The sequence below is a fragment of the Protopterus annectens genome, chromosome 2.part0, assembly GCF_019279795.1.
Source record: "Protopterus annectens isolate FY-2018-M chromosome 2.part0, PAN1.0, whole genome shotgun sequence".
NCBI lineage: Eukaryota > Metazoa > Chordata > Ceratodontiformes > Protopteridae > Protopterus > Protopterus annectens.
In genome coordinates, this window is record NC_056728.1 from 964,424,008 (window position 1) to 964,444,035 (window position 20,028).

Here is a 20,028-nt window from a genome sequence, read left to right on the forward strand (position 1 = left end):
AGTAAGGGAATTCAGCTTGCAGAGTTGCACTTGGCCACTTGTAACATCATTGTTTTATTTTTTTACACTCCAGTAGTAAGAAAGCCATCTTATTCCACAATTAAACATTATTCCACAATGAAAAGTTAACCTTCAGGACTAGATTATACATAGGATAATCTCAGAGCTAGTCTTTTTGCATGGTCATCAACTGAGATAACTTTTTTCAGCTGAGATGGACTTGCATAGACAATTGAGCTCTATGGTGTCCCATCTGTACTTGTAGACATCATAAACTGGGTTACTCTTTCCAAGATCAGGGCTGGATTAGTCCCTGCATCTTTTGCAAAGCACATGTGTTTCAAGTTATAATGAAAGATACCACAATAGTGACCCATACAATGAACAAAGCACAGTTGTGTTAGAAACGTCGTAACCGTAGAGACTGAAGTACAAGGGTCATTGCTGCAATCTAGGCTCCCTTCTGTTTATATCCTGATGTATTTATTTTCCTTTCTACATTCATGAGATTAATAAACCTAAGTTTAGAGGCACATTTGTAATCTTACCTTCAGGCCATTGAGCATATGGGGAGGGATAACTTTCAGCCTGATGCCCAGGCTCCATGAGCACTTTTGTTGGTGACCCCCACAGTCATCCAAGAAAGAAATGAAAATGGAATGGTTTATACCATACGTCCTTCTACCATTTCCAGTGAGAGGAGTCTACCCTTGCACAAGGGGATGTCCAAAGCTGTAGACGTTAGGTCAGATAGTCAGACATCCAGCTGCAGTGCAACACTGAAACATCTATGGTTATAATGAACATGCTTCCAGATATTTCCTCTTCCCATAATTCAGTAGATTTCACTGGCTGTTCATTTGATCATTGACCAGTTTGATGACAACCCAAAACCTAAGCAATACTTTTATGTGGAATGCAAAGTTCCCCCTCCCCAAAATGGAGTGAGCAAGTTTTACCTCCTCCACATACCATGTTTTGGTATGGGTTTTCTCAGGTAGTCCACTTTCCTCCTATCTCCTGAAAGCATGCTGGTTGAATAGTTACATTAAACTAGACATAAATATGGACATAATTTTGTGACCAAAGTTGCAGCTGAAAATGATTCAAGAAGGACACATTAATTAAAATACAAGTAAATTAAGAATCACATCTAAATCTGTAGATGTTATGTGATCCTATCTCGCCTACATTCTGACTGATGGGTTCGGAGCCGATCCTCGGCTCCGACTCGGCACGCTTATGCCAAAGAGCGAAGTCTCTTATTGGCTGAGCTTACTATATCCCAGGATGCACCACTACCAGTCCCCCAGATCTCGTTTGCCGCTAACAAGCTAAGACGTGGTCTTGAGCTGGCTGAGCTAAGTAGTGCTTTTTTCACTTACTTTCCTGTCAGGAATTTTCTAAATCTTCAACAAAAAGCTGTTTTAACAGCTATCTTGGGTTTTTGTGTTTGAGTGAGCATTTCTGTAAAGTTTTTTGTGTAGTGAATGCGTTTGTTCTGATCAGAGGTTCCCTTTGAGTTTAAGGGCCTTCCCCTGTCAGTCCGTTACTGTTTTAGTCCCTTTTTATTTAGGGGCTGTTCACCCCTTTGGTTATTCTTGTTTATTGTAGACAGCCTTGTTTTAAAAAAAAAAAAAAAAGAAGAAGCAGAAAGAGAAGACACTTTTTTCTGTCATTGTTAGTGTGTTTGGTTTTGGCTAAGTTACACTAAATTGGTTGCCATTATGTCACAGGCTCCTAGGCCTTCAGGATTTAAAAAGTGCACTAAGTGCAGTTTCAAGATGTCGATCACAGACGACCACTCTCTCTGTGTGTACTGTTTGGGTGCCAAACATTTGCAGGAGTCCTGTAGTGTGTGTCACGCGTTTTCCTCGAGGGTCCTCCAAGAGAGGAAAAATAAACTTATATTAAAAGGCCTTATTAAACCCTCATTTGAAGAGGCATTAGCTTCCTCTCCTTCTCCTGCTAAAAAGAAAAGGGCGTCGGCTCCGACCAGTCCGTCGGAACCGACCGCCAAAAAACATAGGCAGGCTTCTCCTTCGGCTCCACGGACTTCGGAGCCGAGGGCGGAACGGTCTGCCTCGATGCCTCCAGCCTCGACTCCTCTGGGTTCGGAGCCGTCGTCTGGGACATCGAGGCGGGTCATCTTCATCGGCTCCACTGATCTCGGAGCCGATGAAGGTTGTCCGCTCAGACACTTCCTCCTCGGCGCTGAAGTCCTCTTCGGCACCGATGGAAATTGGTTTGGACATTCCTTCGGCGCCGATAATTGTAGAGTCGATTCGGAGCCGGTCCCCTAGTCCCTTGGAGCCGTTGGAGAGGCCTACTCGGACCCATTCGGTCTCTTCCAGGTCATCAAGGATGTCAGATTCGGACATAGACAGGGTGCTCCAAAGACTGTTCCAGTCCCCAGTCTTTCAGAAATTTGTTTCGGCTCCGACCCAATTGGCTTCAGAGCCGATAGCCCACTCCATTGCCATTCCTCCTCCGACTGCTTCGGCTCCGTCGGAGCAGGTGCTGATGGAGCCAGTAGAGATCCTAGGGTCGGCTCCGACCCTTACTCCAACCCTGGCCTTCGGGTCCGAGTTTAGCACACGGACTTCTTCGGCCGGACCCGGTGGTGACGTTTCGGGACCAATGCTGTCGGTTCCGAGCCTCCCTCTCGGTGCTTCGGCCGCGGGACTTCCGTCTGCTATCATGGCTCCGGGGACCGGACCCTCCCAGGATTCTGGGGGTCCGGCTTTCAGAGCTATGAGGAGTGCCTTGGCCAAGTCTTCTTCGGCCATCTCTATGGCTTTACCGGCACCTTCCCTGGGCATGGAGACTGGGTCTTTGGCAGTTCCCCTGTCTCTAGGCAGCGGAGCCCCGGGGCCTGAGGTTACCCCCACTGGGGGTTCCCCTCCTCCTGAGGGTCTTTCGGAGTTGTCTTCGGAGGAGCCCCCAAGGAAGAGATTGTGCAAGAGGAAGCACGTGGACTCCCCCGATGAGTCTCTTACATCGGACACTGATCTTGATGATGCGGAGGGGTCCCCTAAGTCGTCCCCGGATGATGTCTCATTTGCAGACATTCTAGAGATCCTTAAGCAACGAGGCGGCTGGAATTCCAAACCCCCCTCCGCTGATGAGTCGGTGTTCCTCAAGGCCTTCGGGGCTCAGCCCTCCACCTCTTGGGTGTCTCCGCCCTTCGAGCTCCTGGATTTGGTTTGTCGGAGGGCGTGGGAACATCCAGATACTGTGGAACCAGTGCCTTCTCGCCCTAACAAATTTTTGTCTGCCCCACCCGAGAAGGAGTTCTTAACGAAAGGCGTGGCTGTAGATGCCATGGTGGTGGCATCTGCTACCCAGCAGGACTTGGCAGAGGCTTCAACGTCCGTCCATCCTCCTAATAAGGAGTCTAGGAGCATGGACTGCACGGGAAGCGCACCCTGACTTCAGCGGCCTTTACTCTGTGGTCCCTGAATTATTTGGCACATTTCACCAGACTACAGAGGGATCTGGTCAAGGAGCTCTCAGACTCCCTCTCAGGTAACCTACCTGAGCAGCTAGCCCAGTCGGTTAGCTCTCAGTTGGCTATCCTTACCTCGATTTCTAACTCGTCCATGAGGCTCATTTCATATGCGGCCGAAGGGGCGGGCAGAGCAGCAGGCACAGGCGTGGCTCTACGGAGACAAGCCTGGCTCCGTTTGTGTCATTTCGCGGAGGCCTTCAAGTCTTCCTTTGCCGACGCTCCCTTTGATGGGTCCTCTTTGTTTGGACCCAAGGTAAAAGACACTCTTACCCGCTGTGAGCAGGAGGGAAAGACTTTATCTGCCGTAGGAGCACGTTATTCCACTCCCTTTCGGCCTTATCCCAAGGCTAAAAGAGGAGGGAAGATGTGGTTCCGCAAATCACAGAAATTCTTTCCCCAACAGCAGGAAGATTCCCCTTTCAGAGGCAGGGGACGGGGAAATTTTTCTGGGAGACGCCGTCCCAGAGGCGGCAGAGGCCCCCGCAACACTGGAGACTGCGAGTCCTTTCGTGGCTCTTCAGCCTCCCACACTCCATGAGGGATTGCCCGGCTGTGCTGCTCCGGAGCCAGTCGGGTGCCGTTTTGCCAAGCACCTAAAAGCCTGGGAGGCTATTACTCAGGACAGATGGGTGCTTCGGATTATTGCCGGAGGTTACACCATTCCCTTCACACACTCACTACCCACCGTCCAAAAAAATCCCGGACCCACCACCCAGTCAAAGGGAAATTGCAGCCGTAGAAGCCTCAAAGCTGCTAGAAAAAGGAGTCATCCAACCGGTCCCCACAGACCAGATCGGATCCGGAAATTACTCAAGGTTCTTTTTAGTGCCAAAAAAGACAGGGGACCTGAGACCCATTTTGGATCTCAGCAAACTAAACCAGTCCGTCATGAAGTCCAAGTTCCGAATGGTCACTTTACAATCCATTCTCCCATTGTTGGAGAAAGATGTTTGGATGTGCTCCATAGATCTCAAGGACGCCTATTATCACATACCGATACATCAGGCGTCCAGGAGGTATCTGCGCTTCAGCCTGGGAGACAGTCATTTCCAATTTTGTGCACTGCCCTTTGGTCTCACCACAGCCCCCAGGGTGTTCACCAAGTGTTTGGCAGTAGTGACTGCTCACCTGAGGAGTCTCGGATTCCAAGTGTTTCCCTATCTGGACGACTGGCTCCTGACTGCCACCACCAGGCATCTACTACTAGAGAACCTACAAGCCACCACCTCCCTGGGTGTTTCCCTGGGAATTACATTCAACTGGTCAAAGTCTGTCTTGCTGCCTTCTCAGCGCATAAAATTCATAGGAGCAGAGGTAGACTCAAAATTAATGCGGATCTTCCTTCCTACCGAAAGGATACAAACATTACAAACTCAGGTCCGAGCCCTGCTTCTAAGATCCAAAGCCCCAGCCAGGATGGTCCTGCAACTTCTAGGTTCAATGTCTGCCACGGTTCTCCTAGTCCCTCTGGCAAGGTTGCACATGAGGATTCTCCAGTGGCTATTATCGACACAATGGTCTTTTCAAGATCTCCCCCTCAATCATCACATACTGATTACAGAAACGTGCAAACGGGACCTCCGCTGGTGGCTTCTGCCATCCAATCTGAATCAGGGAAGACCCTTTGTTATACCCCCTCCGGTGGCCACCTTGACTACGGATGCCTCCCAAACGGGGTGGGGGGGGCATTGTCTGGGCAGGTCAGTTCAAGGTTCTTGGCTTCCCAACGAAACATCTCTCCATATCAATGTGTTGGAAATGAGGGCTGTTCTTCTGTCCTTACAAGCCCTCCACAAGTTTCTCCCTCAAGGCATTATCGCCATCCACACAGACAACATGTCGGTAGTCTGGTATCTGAACAAACAATGAGGGACCAGATCTTACCCCCTTTGCAGAGAGGCTATGAGGGTGTGGGAATGGGCAGTGGCTACCAAGCGCTTCCTGGTAGCGACCCACATTCCAGGCAAATCCAATGTATTGGCAGACAGACTGAGCAGGGCTATTCTCTCTCCTCACGAGTGGTCTCTGAACGAAACAGTAGCAGCCCAGATTTTCGAAAGATGGGGGATTCCGTGCTGCGACCTGTTTGCAACACCACGAAACATGAAGTGCAAAAGGTTCTTTTCCTTGACCCCGTGTCAAGGGGAGACAGCTACGGATGCTCTAGTCCAACCTTGGCCAACAGGACTGCTTTATGCTTTTCCTCCGATTCCACTCCTCCCCAAAGTCATCCAGAAAGCTTCCCAATTGGGGTCCACAATGATTCTAATTGCTCCGTACTGGCCTCGTCAGGTATGGTTCCCCTACCTACAGAAATATACTCTGGACGGTCCTTGGTTCTTGGACCCAATTCGGACCTTCTGGTTCATCAGTCGGGACAACAGCACCAGTCCCTTCACACTTTGAAATTAACAGCTTGGCTCCTCCACTTCCGACTATAGTCAGAAATCACACCTTGGACCCGGAAGTTATTCACATTTTATCTTCAGCCCACAAACCCACCACTAAGAAGTTGTATCACAGTAAGTGGAAGAGGTTTGCTATCTGGGCTCAACTCAGAGGATTAGACCCTATTACTGCCTCGATACCAGAGGTCTTGAAATTTTTAACATCCTTGTTTAATCAGGGATCTTCAGTCTCTACTATTAAAGTCCAATTAGCAGCTATCTCCAAATTTCATGATTCCACAGACCCACCGTTGATGAGCAGCAGATTATGTAAAACTTTCATGAAAGGTGCTGTGCTTTTAAGACCCCCAGTTTTTCATCCTGCGCCTCCGTGGGATCTTGACTTGGTACTTCGTGCCTTAACATCTTCCCCTTTTGAACCGGTTGCTACATGTGAGTTGAAATATCTGTCTTGGAAAACTGCCTTCTTAATTGCAATTACCTCTGCAAGAAGAGTTTCAGAAATTCAAGAACTATCTATCAAACCACCGCATTTGATTTTTCACAAAGATAGAGTATCACTTAGACCTAATCCATCCTTTGTCCCAAAAGTTTGCTCTAATCTCTGTCTCCAACAATCTTTAGAGCTACCAGTTTTCTTTCCAAAATTTTCAAACAAAGCGGAATACACCTTCCATACATTGGATGTTCACAGGCAATTGCGCTTTTATCTAGATCGGACTCAGCAAATTCGGAAAACAGATCAATTGTTTGTGTCCTTTTCAGATAATAAATTGGGTAAATCCATCACTAAAGCTACTATTGCCAAATGGATCAGAGATTGCATAACTCAAGCTTATTCCTCTTCAAATAAGCAACTTACAACATCTGTCAAAGCTCACTCTACTAGAGCTATGGCTACCTCTATTGCATTCCATTCCAAGCTCGCTATTTCTGAAATTTGTGCTGCGGCTACATGGTCCAACCCGCACACTTTCATTTCCCACTATAAATTGGATGTGGCATCTAAAGGACGAGCATCATTTGGTTCCACGGTACTCAGGAGTGTTTTCCAGTGAGCCACCCAGGATTTAGGTGCTAGGACGCTGTCCCATCAGTCAGAATGTAGGCGAGATAGGATCACATAACATCTTTTAGTTATGTACTCACCATAACTTCAGATGTTTGGGATCCATCTCGCCTACATTCCTAATACCCACCCTCCTTCCCCTGCCTTGGAGATCAGAAGAGATTGAACGGTTTGAGTTCTACTGTTTTATCTTGTATCATCTGTCAATGTTATATAAGCAGTGCATGCGTGTGTGCATGTATGCGGACAAACTAGATCTGGGGGACTGGTAGTGGTGCATCCTGGGATATAGTAAGCTCAGCCAATAAGAGACTTCGCTCTTTGGCATAAGCGTGCCGAGTCGGAGCCGAGGATCGGCTCCGAACCCATCAGTCAGAATGTAGGCGAGATGGATCCCAAACATCTGAAGTTATGGTGAGTACATAACTAAAAGTTACCAGTCTTTGGAGGTGAATAGAAAAAAAAACAAAAAGTTATTCCTTTCATCAAAGCACCATTCATTCAGTCTCAGCTAGGTGATGTTCAACAAACTGGTAATGGTTAAAGAATGAGTTTGTGTAGTCTTCTCCTTACATTTTGTTATTACACACTAATTAAGACTGCTTTGTTTTTTAAATGGATTTGATTGTATTCTAAGGTTAACCTGGTAAGTAGTTCAGAAAATGGGCTATTTTTATTTAGATCTTGGGAGGAGAGCTTAATTGTTTACAGAATGAGAAATGTCTTCAAGTAAATTTTCTTTAGCTGAAATTTAACTAGATTTTTAGGGAAGTATATAAATGCTAATGACAGACTTTCATACAAGAAACATTTAGTTAGGAAAGTCTAGATATGCCAGCAGTGTTGTACAGTACTGTTAATGGACATTTTTCTCCTTTATGTGTTATTATTTTGCAGTACTGGCGTCAAGTTTACCTGATCACTGTGCTTGCCATGGTTTTGGCTGTGTTCTTTGCCCAGATTCATCCTCATTACCTCACTCAGCAGTGGCACAGGGTACGCTGTGTCATCTTTTGCTCAGTCTCTATATATGGAATTGTCCCAACTATTCACTGGATTTGGCTGAATGGAGGCATTAGTTCACATGTTGTACAGGTTGGTCATGACTTTAGATTTTATTTATTTTATTTATTTATTTATTTATAGTTGATTTACCAGGATTGTACATTGGGCCCGAAGTACCCGTTTTCAATGGAGTCCTGGTGAGAAAAGCTCCAATAATAAAGATACAAAGATTACAAAAGTTCACATTTAACACTTACAATCATGTTAAAACATATTATCAAAAGTAACAGTAAGCAAAACTATAACAAGGTTTACACTTTAATCATTTACAATCATGTTTAAACAGGTATTCAGAAGCAGTAGTAACAAATACTAAAACAGTGGCTGACAAAGGTAGTAGATTGTAGGTTCATGACAAAAACAATGGAACAGGTGGTTACAAGGCAAAGAATCTAAGGTTTAAGCAGCTGCATGAAGAATACTTTAGTTACATTATGTGTGACAAGCATAGCATCGCTGTAGTAAAATATGTAGCATCTTGAATGGAATAGAAGAATCTAAGAATTACTAGGTGTTATTACATTTGTTTATTTATAGTATTTGGTTGTATCTGATGTGGCTGTCTATACGGGGCAGGCTAGACTAGGAGGGATGAGAGCAAGAGCATTCCCAGGAGGATGTTAAGTATGTGTGCAGGGATTTTTTATAAGCTGGGAGGTTAGTAGTGGTGCGGATGGAGGGGGGAAGGGAATTCCATTGCCTTGCCAGGGCAAAGGATAGCAGTCTTTTTCCAGGAGACTGAAGAGGTTTGTAAAGTTCTATCAGATTTTGGTTATTGGATCTTAGGAGTCTTTGTGGCATGAAATACCAGGAACAGGATATAAGACTTTCTTCAGATCTGGAATCTAAATAACACCAGTAATACTTAACTAAAGAGACCACTTCTGAACTCAAAACATTATATGAAGTCACAAAATAAATTTTCCTTTTCTCACTGCTAGATCCATCCAACTTGAGTACTACCAAATTAAGGTGCTCACGATGTATCCTCTCCTATGCTCTACCATCCAACAACTTATTAATAGCAGATTCTAAAAGTTTTGGGTCATACCCCTTAAAATAAAACAGAAAACATTGTAAGAAGAACACACTCACCATAAGGAAGGGCAGCCAACATATGAGGGGGATGGCAACTACGGGCATCTAAAAACTGCAACTAAATCAAAAGCAAAAAAAACAAACTGAATAATGGAATAAAAATGTAGCAGCCGGTAACTTGAAGACTACAGGACTAAATTTAATAAAGACAGTGATAAAAACAATTTCCTTAAGCTGGCGTATGCATTTTGAAGGTGGAGCTGAGTGAGGGACAAGAGGGATGGATGGAAAATGAGTTTGTGGGCAAAGGTAAGCTGAGTGAAGGTGAGATAGTTAGGAAGCTCGAGCCAGTTTAGCTTGTGGAGAGTTGCACAGTGGTGGGTTGATGCTTTGTGGCTAGTTGCAAATTTGGCAATTTTATTATAACATGAGGACAGTTTTGTTTTAAGGGATGATTGGAGGTTTGTTAGAAGAGGGGCGCCGTATAGAAGGGATGGAATAAGGAATGTTGTAGCAAGAGTGAGCTTAGTAGATGTAGAGAGTAATTGATTTTGTCAATAAAGCATGCCAAGTATGTAGTGGGTTTTTTTATGTTTAGTAGTAGATGGCTATTGAATTTGAGCTGGTCATCTATGTGGATCCCTAGTAGCTTGCTTTCAGATACTAGTTCAAGAGGTGTGTTGTTTTGGCTGATAATAGAGAGTACATTTTTGTCTATGGTTCTGTTTTTTGAGGGGGTAAATATCATAAGTTTGGTTTTGGATGCATTGAGTACTAGATGGTTATTTTTCATCCACTGTTCAGTAGTAGAGAAGGCATCTTGGGTTCATTTTAAGAGAGTAGGAATGGATGTGGCTGAACAGATTATGGTAGAATCATCTGCATATTGAATGAGTTTGGCATGGGGAATTGAGTGGAAGAAGTCATTTATAAATATATTGAAGAGGAGAGGACCCAAGATGGAACCTTGGGGGACCCCAGTGGGTGTATTCTGGAAGGAGGAGGTGGCTGTTTTCCATTTGACAGCTTGTCTATGGGGAGAGATAGCTGGTGAACCAATTGATAGAGGCAGGTGATAGGTTTAGGTTAGAAAGCTTGGTAAGGAGAAGACTGTGAGATATGGTATCAAAGGCTTTAGAGAGGTCGAGCAGGAGGGTGGATACAATAGAGCCAGAATCTCGAGCTGTATTTACTGTTTCCAGGAAGGAAAGGAGGGCAGTCATGGTGCTGTGGCTGGGTCTGAAGCCATGTTGTGTGGAGGTTAATAAGTTATTATCTAGAAGATAGGGAAGGAGTTGGAGATGGATACATTTTTCTAAGAGTTTTGATATAGGAGAAAGGATGGCGATGGGACGGAAGTTAGTGATATCGTTATTTTTGCCTCCTTTATGCAAGGGTATGATGAAGGATCTTTTCAAGAGTGTGGGAACAAGGCCTTCTTGTATAGAGCGATTTTATTAGGATGCTGATGGGGAAGGCAATGGATTCGGCAGCAATGTTAAGGAAGGATGAGGGTATGTTATCAGGTGCATTAGAACAAGGTTTTAACTTTTGCAGGAGTTTTTTTATGGTAGAGGTAGGGATGGGTTTTAGGGAAAAAGGTGGGAGTTGAGAGGAAGGAGGTGAGGGGGGAGATAGTAGGTGGGATGTAGGTGTAGGGGGTGAGATGTTATTGGAAAAAGTCGTGGTAAGTTTAGAGATAGAGTCTAAGAAGAAGGAGTTAAATTGGGTGGCGAGATTGATATCAGGAGTATTTGGGTCTGGGCTTGGGTTTTCTGCTGTGCCAGGTTTTAGGAGTTTATTGATGCCTTTCCAGAATTTCTGAGGATTGGTTTTATTGTTGTTTTGATGTATGGAGTAGTAGTTTTGTCGATCTATTGTGATAAGCTTTTTAACTTTGTTGCGAAGAGTTTTTAATTCATTAAGGGTAGAGGGAGTTTTGTTTCTTTGGTATCATGCCCAGGTTTTATCTCTCAGTCGCATGGCAGTTAGTGTATCTTTTGTTAGCCAGGGGGCGGTTTTGTTTCGTATTCTTTTGGTTTTTATGGGGGCCAAACTATCCAGGAGATTTAGGAAAGTTGTGTTGAAATATGCAACAGCATTATCCAGGGGTAGAGTTTTTAGTGGGTTCCAATTTATTGATTTTAGGGAGTCTGAGAAGGTTACAGGGTTAAAATATTTTAGGTTGCGAGTGCAGATGTAGTTATGTGTTGTTTGTAGTGGACATGGAAGACGTTTAGTGTAGATGGGAAGATGGTCAGTGAGGGGAGTCAGGTAGAGTTCCACTAATGGTGTAATTATGGGGATGAGATACTAGAATCCAATCTAGGATACTGCCACTAGTGAAGTCTTTAGAGGGTCTGGTAGTCTGGTTGATGAGCTGAGAGTATTGATAAAGGTTAATGTTTATGTGATGTGGAGAGGAGTGAACGGAAGACCGATTTATATTGGTATCACCCATAATAATAGCTTCACTGCTGATATTGATAGAAAGCCAGGATAGGATATCTTCTAAAACTGAGACATTGTCACCTGGGGGGATGTAAAGTGAAACTAGGCAGATTTGTTTTTTAGATATTTAAATATATAAACTATTCTGTTCCAAAATATCCCATATGCCTCACATGACTTTTAACAAAAAAAATGGTGACTGTACTTGAGAAGCAACTCCCCACTTCATTTGTTTTCATAAGTACATTTCCACTGTTTAGTTTTCTGCTTCCTTTTTACAAAATAAAACAATTGTATTTTTTAAAAGGTGATTTTTCATGCTTGGAAAAAATGTGCTATACTTGGACTAACACCCAGATGTGAGGTAACCTGATTATAGAGAAATGTAATACTGCTTAAAATGTACATTTGTTCTCCTTTATATGTATATAACACAAATATATACACATTTCTGTAGTCTACTTCAGAGGTGATGATCTGATAGTATTATTGATGGCGCATGAAAGTTTGTTTGAAGAGGACTTAAATTTAAGTGAGTGCTTATCACACTTTACTGAAACACTTTTAACATCTAGCAAGTGAGTACTTGTAGGACTCGAGCCCTCCTCTTCTATGGACAGTAGACTGCCAGGGTACCGATGTGAAGTAAGTGTCATTTGCTGCAAGTGACTTTTGAGATGCCACAGACTCCTTTCACCAGCTCCATTTTGAAAGGAATTATAATCCTGTGAATTTCACCTATAAACTAATTTAATAGAGGCATCACTTGCATCCATCTATAACACTGCTGGCTGATTAGTCAGTGTCCAAGTTTCTCTTACACAGAGCTTACAAAACGTTTGTGTCCGCTTCAGAACAAGGGAGCAGGTCTTATTCCTTTGGTTTCCCAAGTCTGAAGACAACCAGAAGGACTATTTCCTTTTTAGATTTCTTTGACTGCAGCAAACAAGTCTTCTGTACCATGTTCTGGATGGTTAAACTCCATTCCCTTATACCTCTTTTTTTTTTTGTTTTGCCTCAGGAGTTGGATTGTATTTCTGATTGTGATGGACATCCATTGGCACATTGGTGTCCACAGAAGGTTTCTGAGTTCCATTTACATTAAATTTGCTTGACAGTAGAAAAATACAATAAATCTATCTGGCCTGCCCTTTTAAGTGCAACATTTCTCTATCTATCCTTTACCGTCATGAATGACTGTTGATTCACGTTCCAGCACTCATTTCAGTGGTCCATTCCATGGTTCTACAACCACCAGTGAAAGAGTACAGTCAGAAATCCAGAGAGTAGTTAGTCCCTGCAGTCTGTTTCATGTGTGACTTCCTTTCCCCTTTATTTTCCTGTTCTTTATGACCTCGTCATAACTCTCTTACACAATCCTGTCCTCACTGTTATTTCCACTGTCTCTAGCCTCTGGTCATATTTCTTTCCTTTCTTCCCAGAGATGTTTCTGGTAACTCTCATCAGGATTCCTTCCAGCAGTCTGATCCCTTTCCTTACATGACTTCCAGAGCAACACACACTGCTAAAGGTGTGGTCTGACCAAGGTTCTTTAGAACAGAAACCTTGCCTCTTTGCTTCTCTAAGCTATGTCTTGAAAGATTCAGCCTCGTGTCCTGTTGAAATGTCTCTAAAGAAGATTACTCTGTCTATGTATCCTTTAATTTTAATACTAGTTTTATGAGCTTGTTGGTCCCTCGTTTATCAGCATTATTTAATGTATTATTGATTAAAGGAAGAACACCTGAAACATGGAAGCTGACACACCTTGTTCCAATTGTTATAAGTAGAAGATCTGATACATTATCTACCTGTAGACCAGTTAATCACTTATTGGTAAATGCTTTGAAAGATGCCTTTAGCAATTTTGGACAATTATATTAATCTAGGTACAAGTATTGACATTAACCACAATAGGTTTACAAAAGGTACATCAGCCTTTACTAGTTTCTATGAACCTGTTAGTAAGGCCCTTGCAAAAGGAATTAGTGTGTGTGTGTGTGTGTGTGTCTGTCTGTGACAATATCCCACACTAAAATCATTGAAAGTACGATCAAGGTAAAGTGTGCACAGAAGTAGTTAAAAGGAAGAACCCTGTGTGTTAACGTGTATGGACAGTTTTCTCATAACATTAGGCTTTCTGCAGGGCTCAGTATTGGACCCATTCTTTTATAATTTTTGTGTTTTTAACTCTGCCAACCTGTACAAAATATTGGATCATTAACTCATTACGTCTGAGTGACACCTCCATGTACATCTGCAGTTCACTCTTACTGACTCCTCTGGGCATCAAATATTGCTTTTTCATATGTACATCAACAATTCTAAAAACATGCTATGTAGAAGGTTGTGAAAGATTTCATATTAAAGCTTACACAATGGCAAACTCAATTCTTTTAATATTTGGTCTCTTCATAGTGCAGGTAAATAGATACTAACAGTTGTTTTTGTGATATTAATTTATATAGATATAATTTTCGCATTTTTCTAAACATCTCAACAACCAAGTAACACAGACAGAACTTCTTATCATATGAAAGCTCTCAGCTAGATTATTAAAATTTTGCTTATAGTCTGTGTGTAACTTGAGTGGTTGCAGAGATACTGTGAGTTGTTTATAAAATATTACAAATGTAATAGTTACTGTGTTTGCTGTGACTTATAAAATTCATTTCAAGATCTAGAACTTAAAGAATACTACCACTGTAAAAATAGTTTGTGCCGAAGAGTTTGCCATTTACACTTTTTTCATAACTGCTATGGTTCCAGAGATAAGAACATTTGTTTGAAATGTGAGGACATAATTTGATTCTGTCAAAAGGCTTAGGCTCCACCCATTGGAAGTTACAGTGCAAACTTCCTGAAGTCCAATGGGGTGAATGAGTTAAGTATGCAGACTGCATTAAAGTCTGTGCTAATATAACTTCAGAGGATGATATTACTTTGTTTAATATGTACTTCAGTATTTTGCAAGTTAATCAAAAGTTGCCTTATTGAATCTACAAAGTGTTCAGAGAAAATTTACAAGGAAATTAGTTTGATGAATGTACTAAATGATGTATGATCAGAGATTGTGCTACATGAAACATTTACGTATCCTTTATTCATCCTTTGACGGGGTTAGTTTCATAAGGTTAGTAGTCTCTTTTCAGGGAGACACAAGATGGTATTTTTACTACTAGGGAAATTTGGCCAGGACACTGGGGAATTCCTCTATTCTTTTATGAACACTAGGTGGTGCAAGAGGGCTGTCAGTAGTGACTGGAAAATTCTGAATGAAGGAAGGAGTAAAAATATTGCTGCTGGAGAAGTTTTGGAGATAGAATCACTGTTAGATTAAATTTTAGTTTTGTAGTTGGGAGACTGGAGATTTTTATACAGAACTTTTGATATGAAAGATCTGGAGAACTTAATGAAAAATGGAGAACCAAATGAAAATAAGGGGCAAGCTAGAGTGCTGTAATACAGCGGGTGCTACAGGAGCAATTTGATAAAGAAGGTGGTACCATGGCAGAGAAGCAGATTACAGAGGGTGAAAGTACAGCGGCATGTTTGGCTGATGGAGTAATCACTTTTAAGAATATACCTCTGCCTCTGCACCTAGGTTCTGTGCATCGCAAAAATGAAGCAAAGAGAAAAACATGCAAGTGCTGTAAGACAAGAAGAAGTATACAACATGAAGAGATGAGTTTGACAGCAGCAGCTCTAGGAAAAAAAGACCAGTGGTAAGAATGAGAAGTAAAACCAGTGCTACTATTGACAGGTATGACATTATGGACAATATTATATTGCCATTCAGATTTACTTTGATACGTTTGGGGTCAGAAGGTTTTTGTGAAGTAATTTTTGAGACTTTTTCAAGTGCAGAAAAATTTATGAGTGAAGTAGAAAAATAACTAAAATATCACCTTAGAAGAACTTTATTTTCAGAACTTTGGCTTGCGGTTAAAAAGAAAACAGATTCAAAACTTTAAATATGGAAGAATATGAACCTCAAAATTTTTACAAACAATATATGATAAAAAGAATGACATATAGAAAGTATATGACAGAAATGTATAGACAAAGGGGTAGGAAGTGTGAATTGTACTGAATATGCAGGATTGAAAATTACAGCATATTTCAGGAGGGTGAGAAGGAGAAAAAGAAAAATAACAACAGGAGAAAAACTGTAAAAAAAGGAAAGGAATAATTAATGTATTGTGTAATGTGTGAACAATATAAGAAATGAAGTGAAGGTTTAATGGTTGTTGGAAAAATAATTGTTGGGTATTGGGGCCAACCAAAGTCTTGCTTTTATTATGGTTATGAAACACATTTGGCTGTGGAAAGGTAAAAAAGAATGTTGGGCAATGTGGGAAGTAAGACCATACTGCTAGAAGCTATAGACCATGTTTTAAGAAATGTAATGAGTCTGGATATTTTTGGTTTGAATGTCTGATACAAAAGAAAGGAAAAGGTACATGAAAAAGAAATTGAAAGGGAGGAAAGATAACACACAGAGAACACTATTCATGAAGAAAGTAAATTGGCTGATGGAAGTGAAGACTAAAATTAAAGAAATATAACTGGGCAAAAGAAAGGACTTATTGTAAAAGAGGTTCAGATACAAACAGAAAATAAGAACTACTCAGTCTAGGGATCCAGACCTCTTCTGTAATATCAACGGAATGGTTTGGAGTGACAGGCATATCTCGCAGAGGATACCGATGCTCTGGAGCAGACTCCCCATCCACATAAAACAAAGTTCATCCCTGTGCACATTGAAGCACAACATGGATATATGGATGGGAAACAGAAAATTTACCCCAGGACTGTCCCCTTTACTATTAATGGATAGAGGCTGCTCCTAAATGCTTTATCCCATTCATGGGGTCCCCTCAGATTATCAGTGGTATGATCCCAGTTACTCTCAATAGGGGTAATGTATAATTATCAACCATGGGATGGGTAAGGCCAATCTCTAACCATTTGGGATGGGTTAATTTGAGCACATAAAGAGAAATTGGCTAGGTTAAAAATGGCCCACAAGGGCAGCCAGCCTAGTACTTACTTATGAACCTATAAGTGAAGAAAATAATAAAAGTAGCAGATGCTAATTATAAGAGAGAATAAAATAAACAAGTAATAGATTCTTTTTTAAGGGAGAATAAAGATATAAAGTTGGTTGCTTGTGATGTAGCAAAAGCATTTGTTTCAGTAGGGAGTGAGGCAATGTAAGATATTTTAGGGGATTATGTGTTTTTGGAAAAAAATATAAAAAGTATTAAAGAAATGTTATAAGATGTGTTAGACGAAGGTTATGATAAATGGTTGGCTAGGAGGCTAGGAAAGAAAATAAAAATTGGAAAAGGGATGAAACAGGGGTGTCCCATCCATTATGTGGTTGTGTGCTATTACTGCAGGTCTTCAGACATGTCCTGGTGAAATGAGAGAAGCAAGATGGGAAATGGAAAAAGGTATATGCTAACTGTATATCTTTCATACACAAATGATTTAGTTACTGTAACAAAAATGTAGACTAGATGAGAGAAACCGTGACGAGGATAGTAAGGGACTTAAGTAAAGATGAATTAAGGTTAAGTGGTTAAAAGGTAAAGGGTTTGGTGAAATAAGATAAATGGAATATGTTTTACTAGAAATTAAATAAATATGAAATAAATGTATTAGGTTTGGCAAAAGAAGGAAATAGAACAATGGAGAAAAAATCTGGATGCAATAAAAAATTAATTGGTAGAAAACGTTCTATTTATCCTTTAGAAATAAGATATATGTATGTTAAATACATATATACTTAGAAAGACTGGATATTTATGGAGTGCATATATGTTTCCTGAAAAATGGAAAAAGAATTGTTGAGTTTTGTTTGGGTATCAAGACTCAATCCAGTTAGTTGGGGAATAGGATATAGTAAAGGAAGAAGATGTTTGAACTCAAAAAACACAGTTGTATATTTGGCATCTTTGCACCATTTTGGGTGTTAAAATATGAAGGAGAAAAAAGGTAGCTTGATAGGGAAAATAATGTATATGAAGTTTGGACAGATGAGAAAATGAAAAGGGAAATAGACGTGAAAAAGAGGAGAATGCAAAAAAAGAATATGATTATAAGATAGCAAGGAATGGAATAACATGATGATGGAAAACATGTATTTAATGCATCCTTGGAAAGGTAACAAGGATTAGATTAAAAAAGCAATGAAAATAGAAGAGAAAGTGTTGCTCTCCTACTTTGGACACAATAGAAGAGTCTTCTTGAGTTCTGTTCAAGCAGCTTTATTTTATACAAACACATCATGATAGAAGTTTGCTGACTTTAACTTAAGTAACTTATATACAAACTAACTGCTGTAATCATACATGTTGGCTGCACTCTCAAAATGACACTGGGAATAACCCGTGTCTGATTGTATGTGCATGCTCAGTCCTTGATATGCTTCTTAAAGACACACCACATACAGTCTGATCTACATCCTCCCTGTTTGAGAAATAGTCCTTGCAACGTTGTGAATCTATTTGGCATGCAGATATTACAAGTAGTTCTTTATCATGCAGTTATACAAGACTAGGTACATATATATACAGTTCTGTCCATATTGCTGCATATTTCACACTGGGTGTGGATATTCATATTGTGTGACGCAAAGCAAGAAAGAGAAATTGGCTTAACAACTGGAGCTGTCTCTACAGAATGTTCAACCTTGGAAGTATTTGGAATATCTTCAGGAATGGAAGTAGAAGTTGAAACACACTCTGGGATGGGAATAATGTCTGGTTCGCTCGGACATCTAGAGTATGTATCACAGGAACAATGTTGCGATGCTGATTCTGGTACAGGAAGAAGATGCCTACAATTTCTCCTGTAATCCATACTCTCAGATTCGACAAGGTAGGCTCTCTGCTCGGCACATATGCCTGTGACTTGACCAATCTGGTCGAAACTTTCGCCGTTTGTATCCTCACTGTCTCTCCTTCCCGCAACAGACAAAGAAATGTGCTTGATTTATCCTAACTCAACTTCTGAATAGAACTCTTCTTGAATAATTGAGCCTGGATGGTTTTGTTGTTCTTAGCTTTAGGCCTCAGTAAACTGGAACTAATAGGTAGCGTCATTCTGGTTTGCCTGGATAGAAGTCTTTGAGGCAAGAAGATCATCACGGGGTATGTTTTTCAGATTAAGTAAATTAAAAAAAACATCGGTATTGCCACGCCTTGACCTTTCAGGTAATTGCTTTGCACTCTGCACTGCATGTTCAGCTAGACCACTTGACTGCGAATATTCAGGACTGCTAGTAACATGCACAAAGTCCCATTGTCTTGCAAATTTCTGAAACAACTGACTAGTAAACTGCGTACCATTGTATCAGAAATAACTGTGTAGATTACCTTGGACTGAGAAATGATGGTTCAACTTAATAATAACAATAGTGGATGTTAGATTAAGTAGCAAGTCAATCTCAAACCAATTCAAGTAAGAGTCTACCAATACTAAGTAGTGTTGATTGTTCCACTCAAAGGTATCGGTGGCTACTGTTGACCAAGGTAGTTCTGGAACTTGATTTATCTGAAGTGGTTCTCTTTGCAATTGCAGTCTAGTATTATTGCATAGTGAACAAGAAGAAAGTACTTTATCAATGTCTTTCAATAATGAAGGCCAAAATACTAGTTCTCTTGCTTTTCTCTTGGTGGATGCGGAACCTGAGTGACCACAATGCCAAATCTGTATATATTTTTGTTGTAAGGAAGCAGGAACAACAATTTCAGGGCCTTTGAAAATAATGACCAAACAACTGTATCAAAAATCCACCAAAAAAACACCACTGTTGAGCAAAAAAACCTTTATACGACACAAAGGTTTCAGGTTATACACCCTTTCTCAATGCTTAATACAGGTTCATTAAGAAAAACAATTTAAATAAGAGCCAAAAGTAATCACATGACACGCAGCCCAAGAGTCATATGATCAATATAACAACTTGTCAAATACGTTTAAGACATACAAAAATGTACAAAATTGTATATATGAAATAAAATACATAATTATATACATATATAAAAAATACAAAAAAATTTAAAAAATAAAAAATATATAAACTAAAGCATCATTAATTAACTTCATTACTTTAACTTAGTATGCTGTATTCTAACCAAAATAGGCTTTAAAGAAACAGCAGAATTTAAACCAGGTGGAGTATCAGCTGATAGTCTAATAATCCATTCAAACTCTCTTATTTCTAGGAAGTTTGCTATATCACCACCTCTGTTAGATGTATAAACTTTATCAATTGCCCTAAATTTAAAACTATGATTTAATCCATGCGTATTAATATGTTTAAATAAAGCATTATTCTCACATGCCCTTCTTATCTCGGATTTATGCTCTATTATACGTTCTTTCAATTTTCTAGTCGTTTTCCCTACATAGAAAGAGGAACAGGCAGTGCAAGTTGCAAGATATACTACATTACTAGTTGTGCAAGTAGCTGA

General features: G+C 40.8%; 1 protein-coding gene across 7 annotated transcripts in view; it reads left to right on the forward strand.

Annotated features, from left to right (window-relative positions):
- The window catches only part of PAQR3 (progestin and adipoQ receptor family member 3), a 1,198,746-nt gene that overhangs the window by 854,739 nt on the left and 323,979 nt on the right, over positions 1 to 20,028 (forward strand). For all 7 annotated transcript variants that reach the window (XM_044061213.1, XM_044061218.1, XM_044061217.1 and 4 more), the window contains one exon: positions 7,886 to 8,083. In XM_044061213.1, the coding sequence (XP_043917148.1) occupies positions 7,886 to 8,083 (198 nt within the window). The remainder of the gene's footprint in view (positions 1 to 7,885; positions 8,084 to 20,028) is intronic.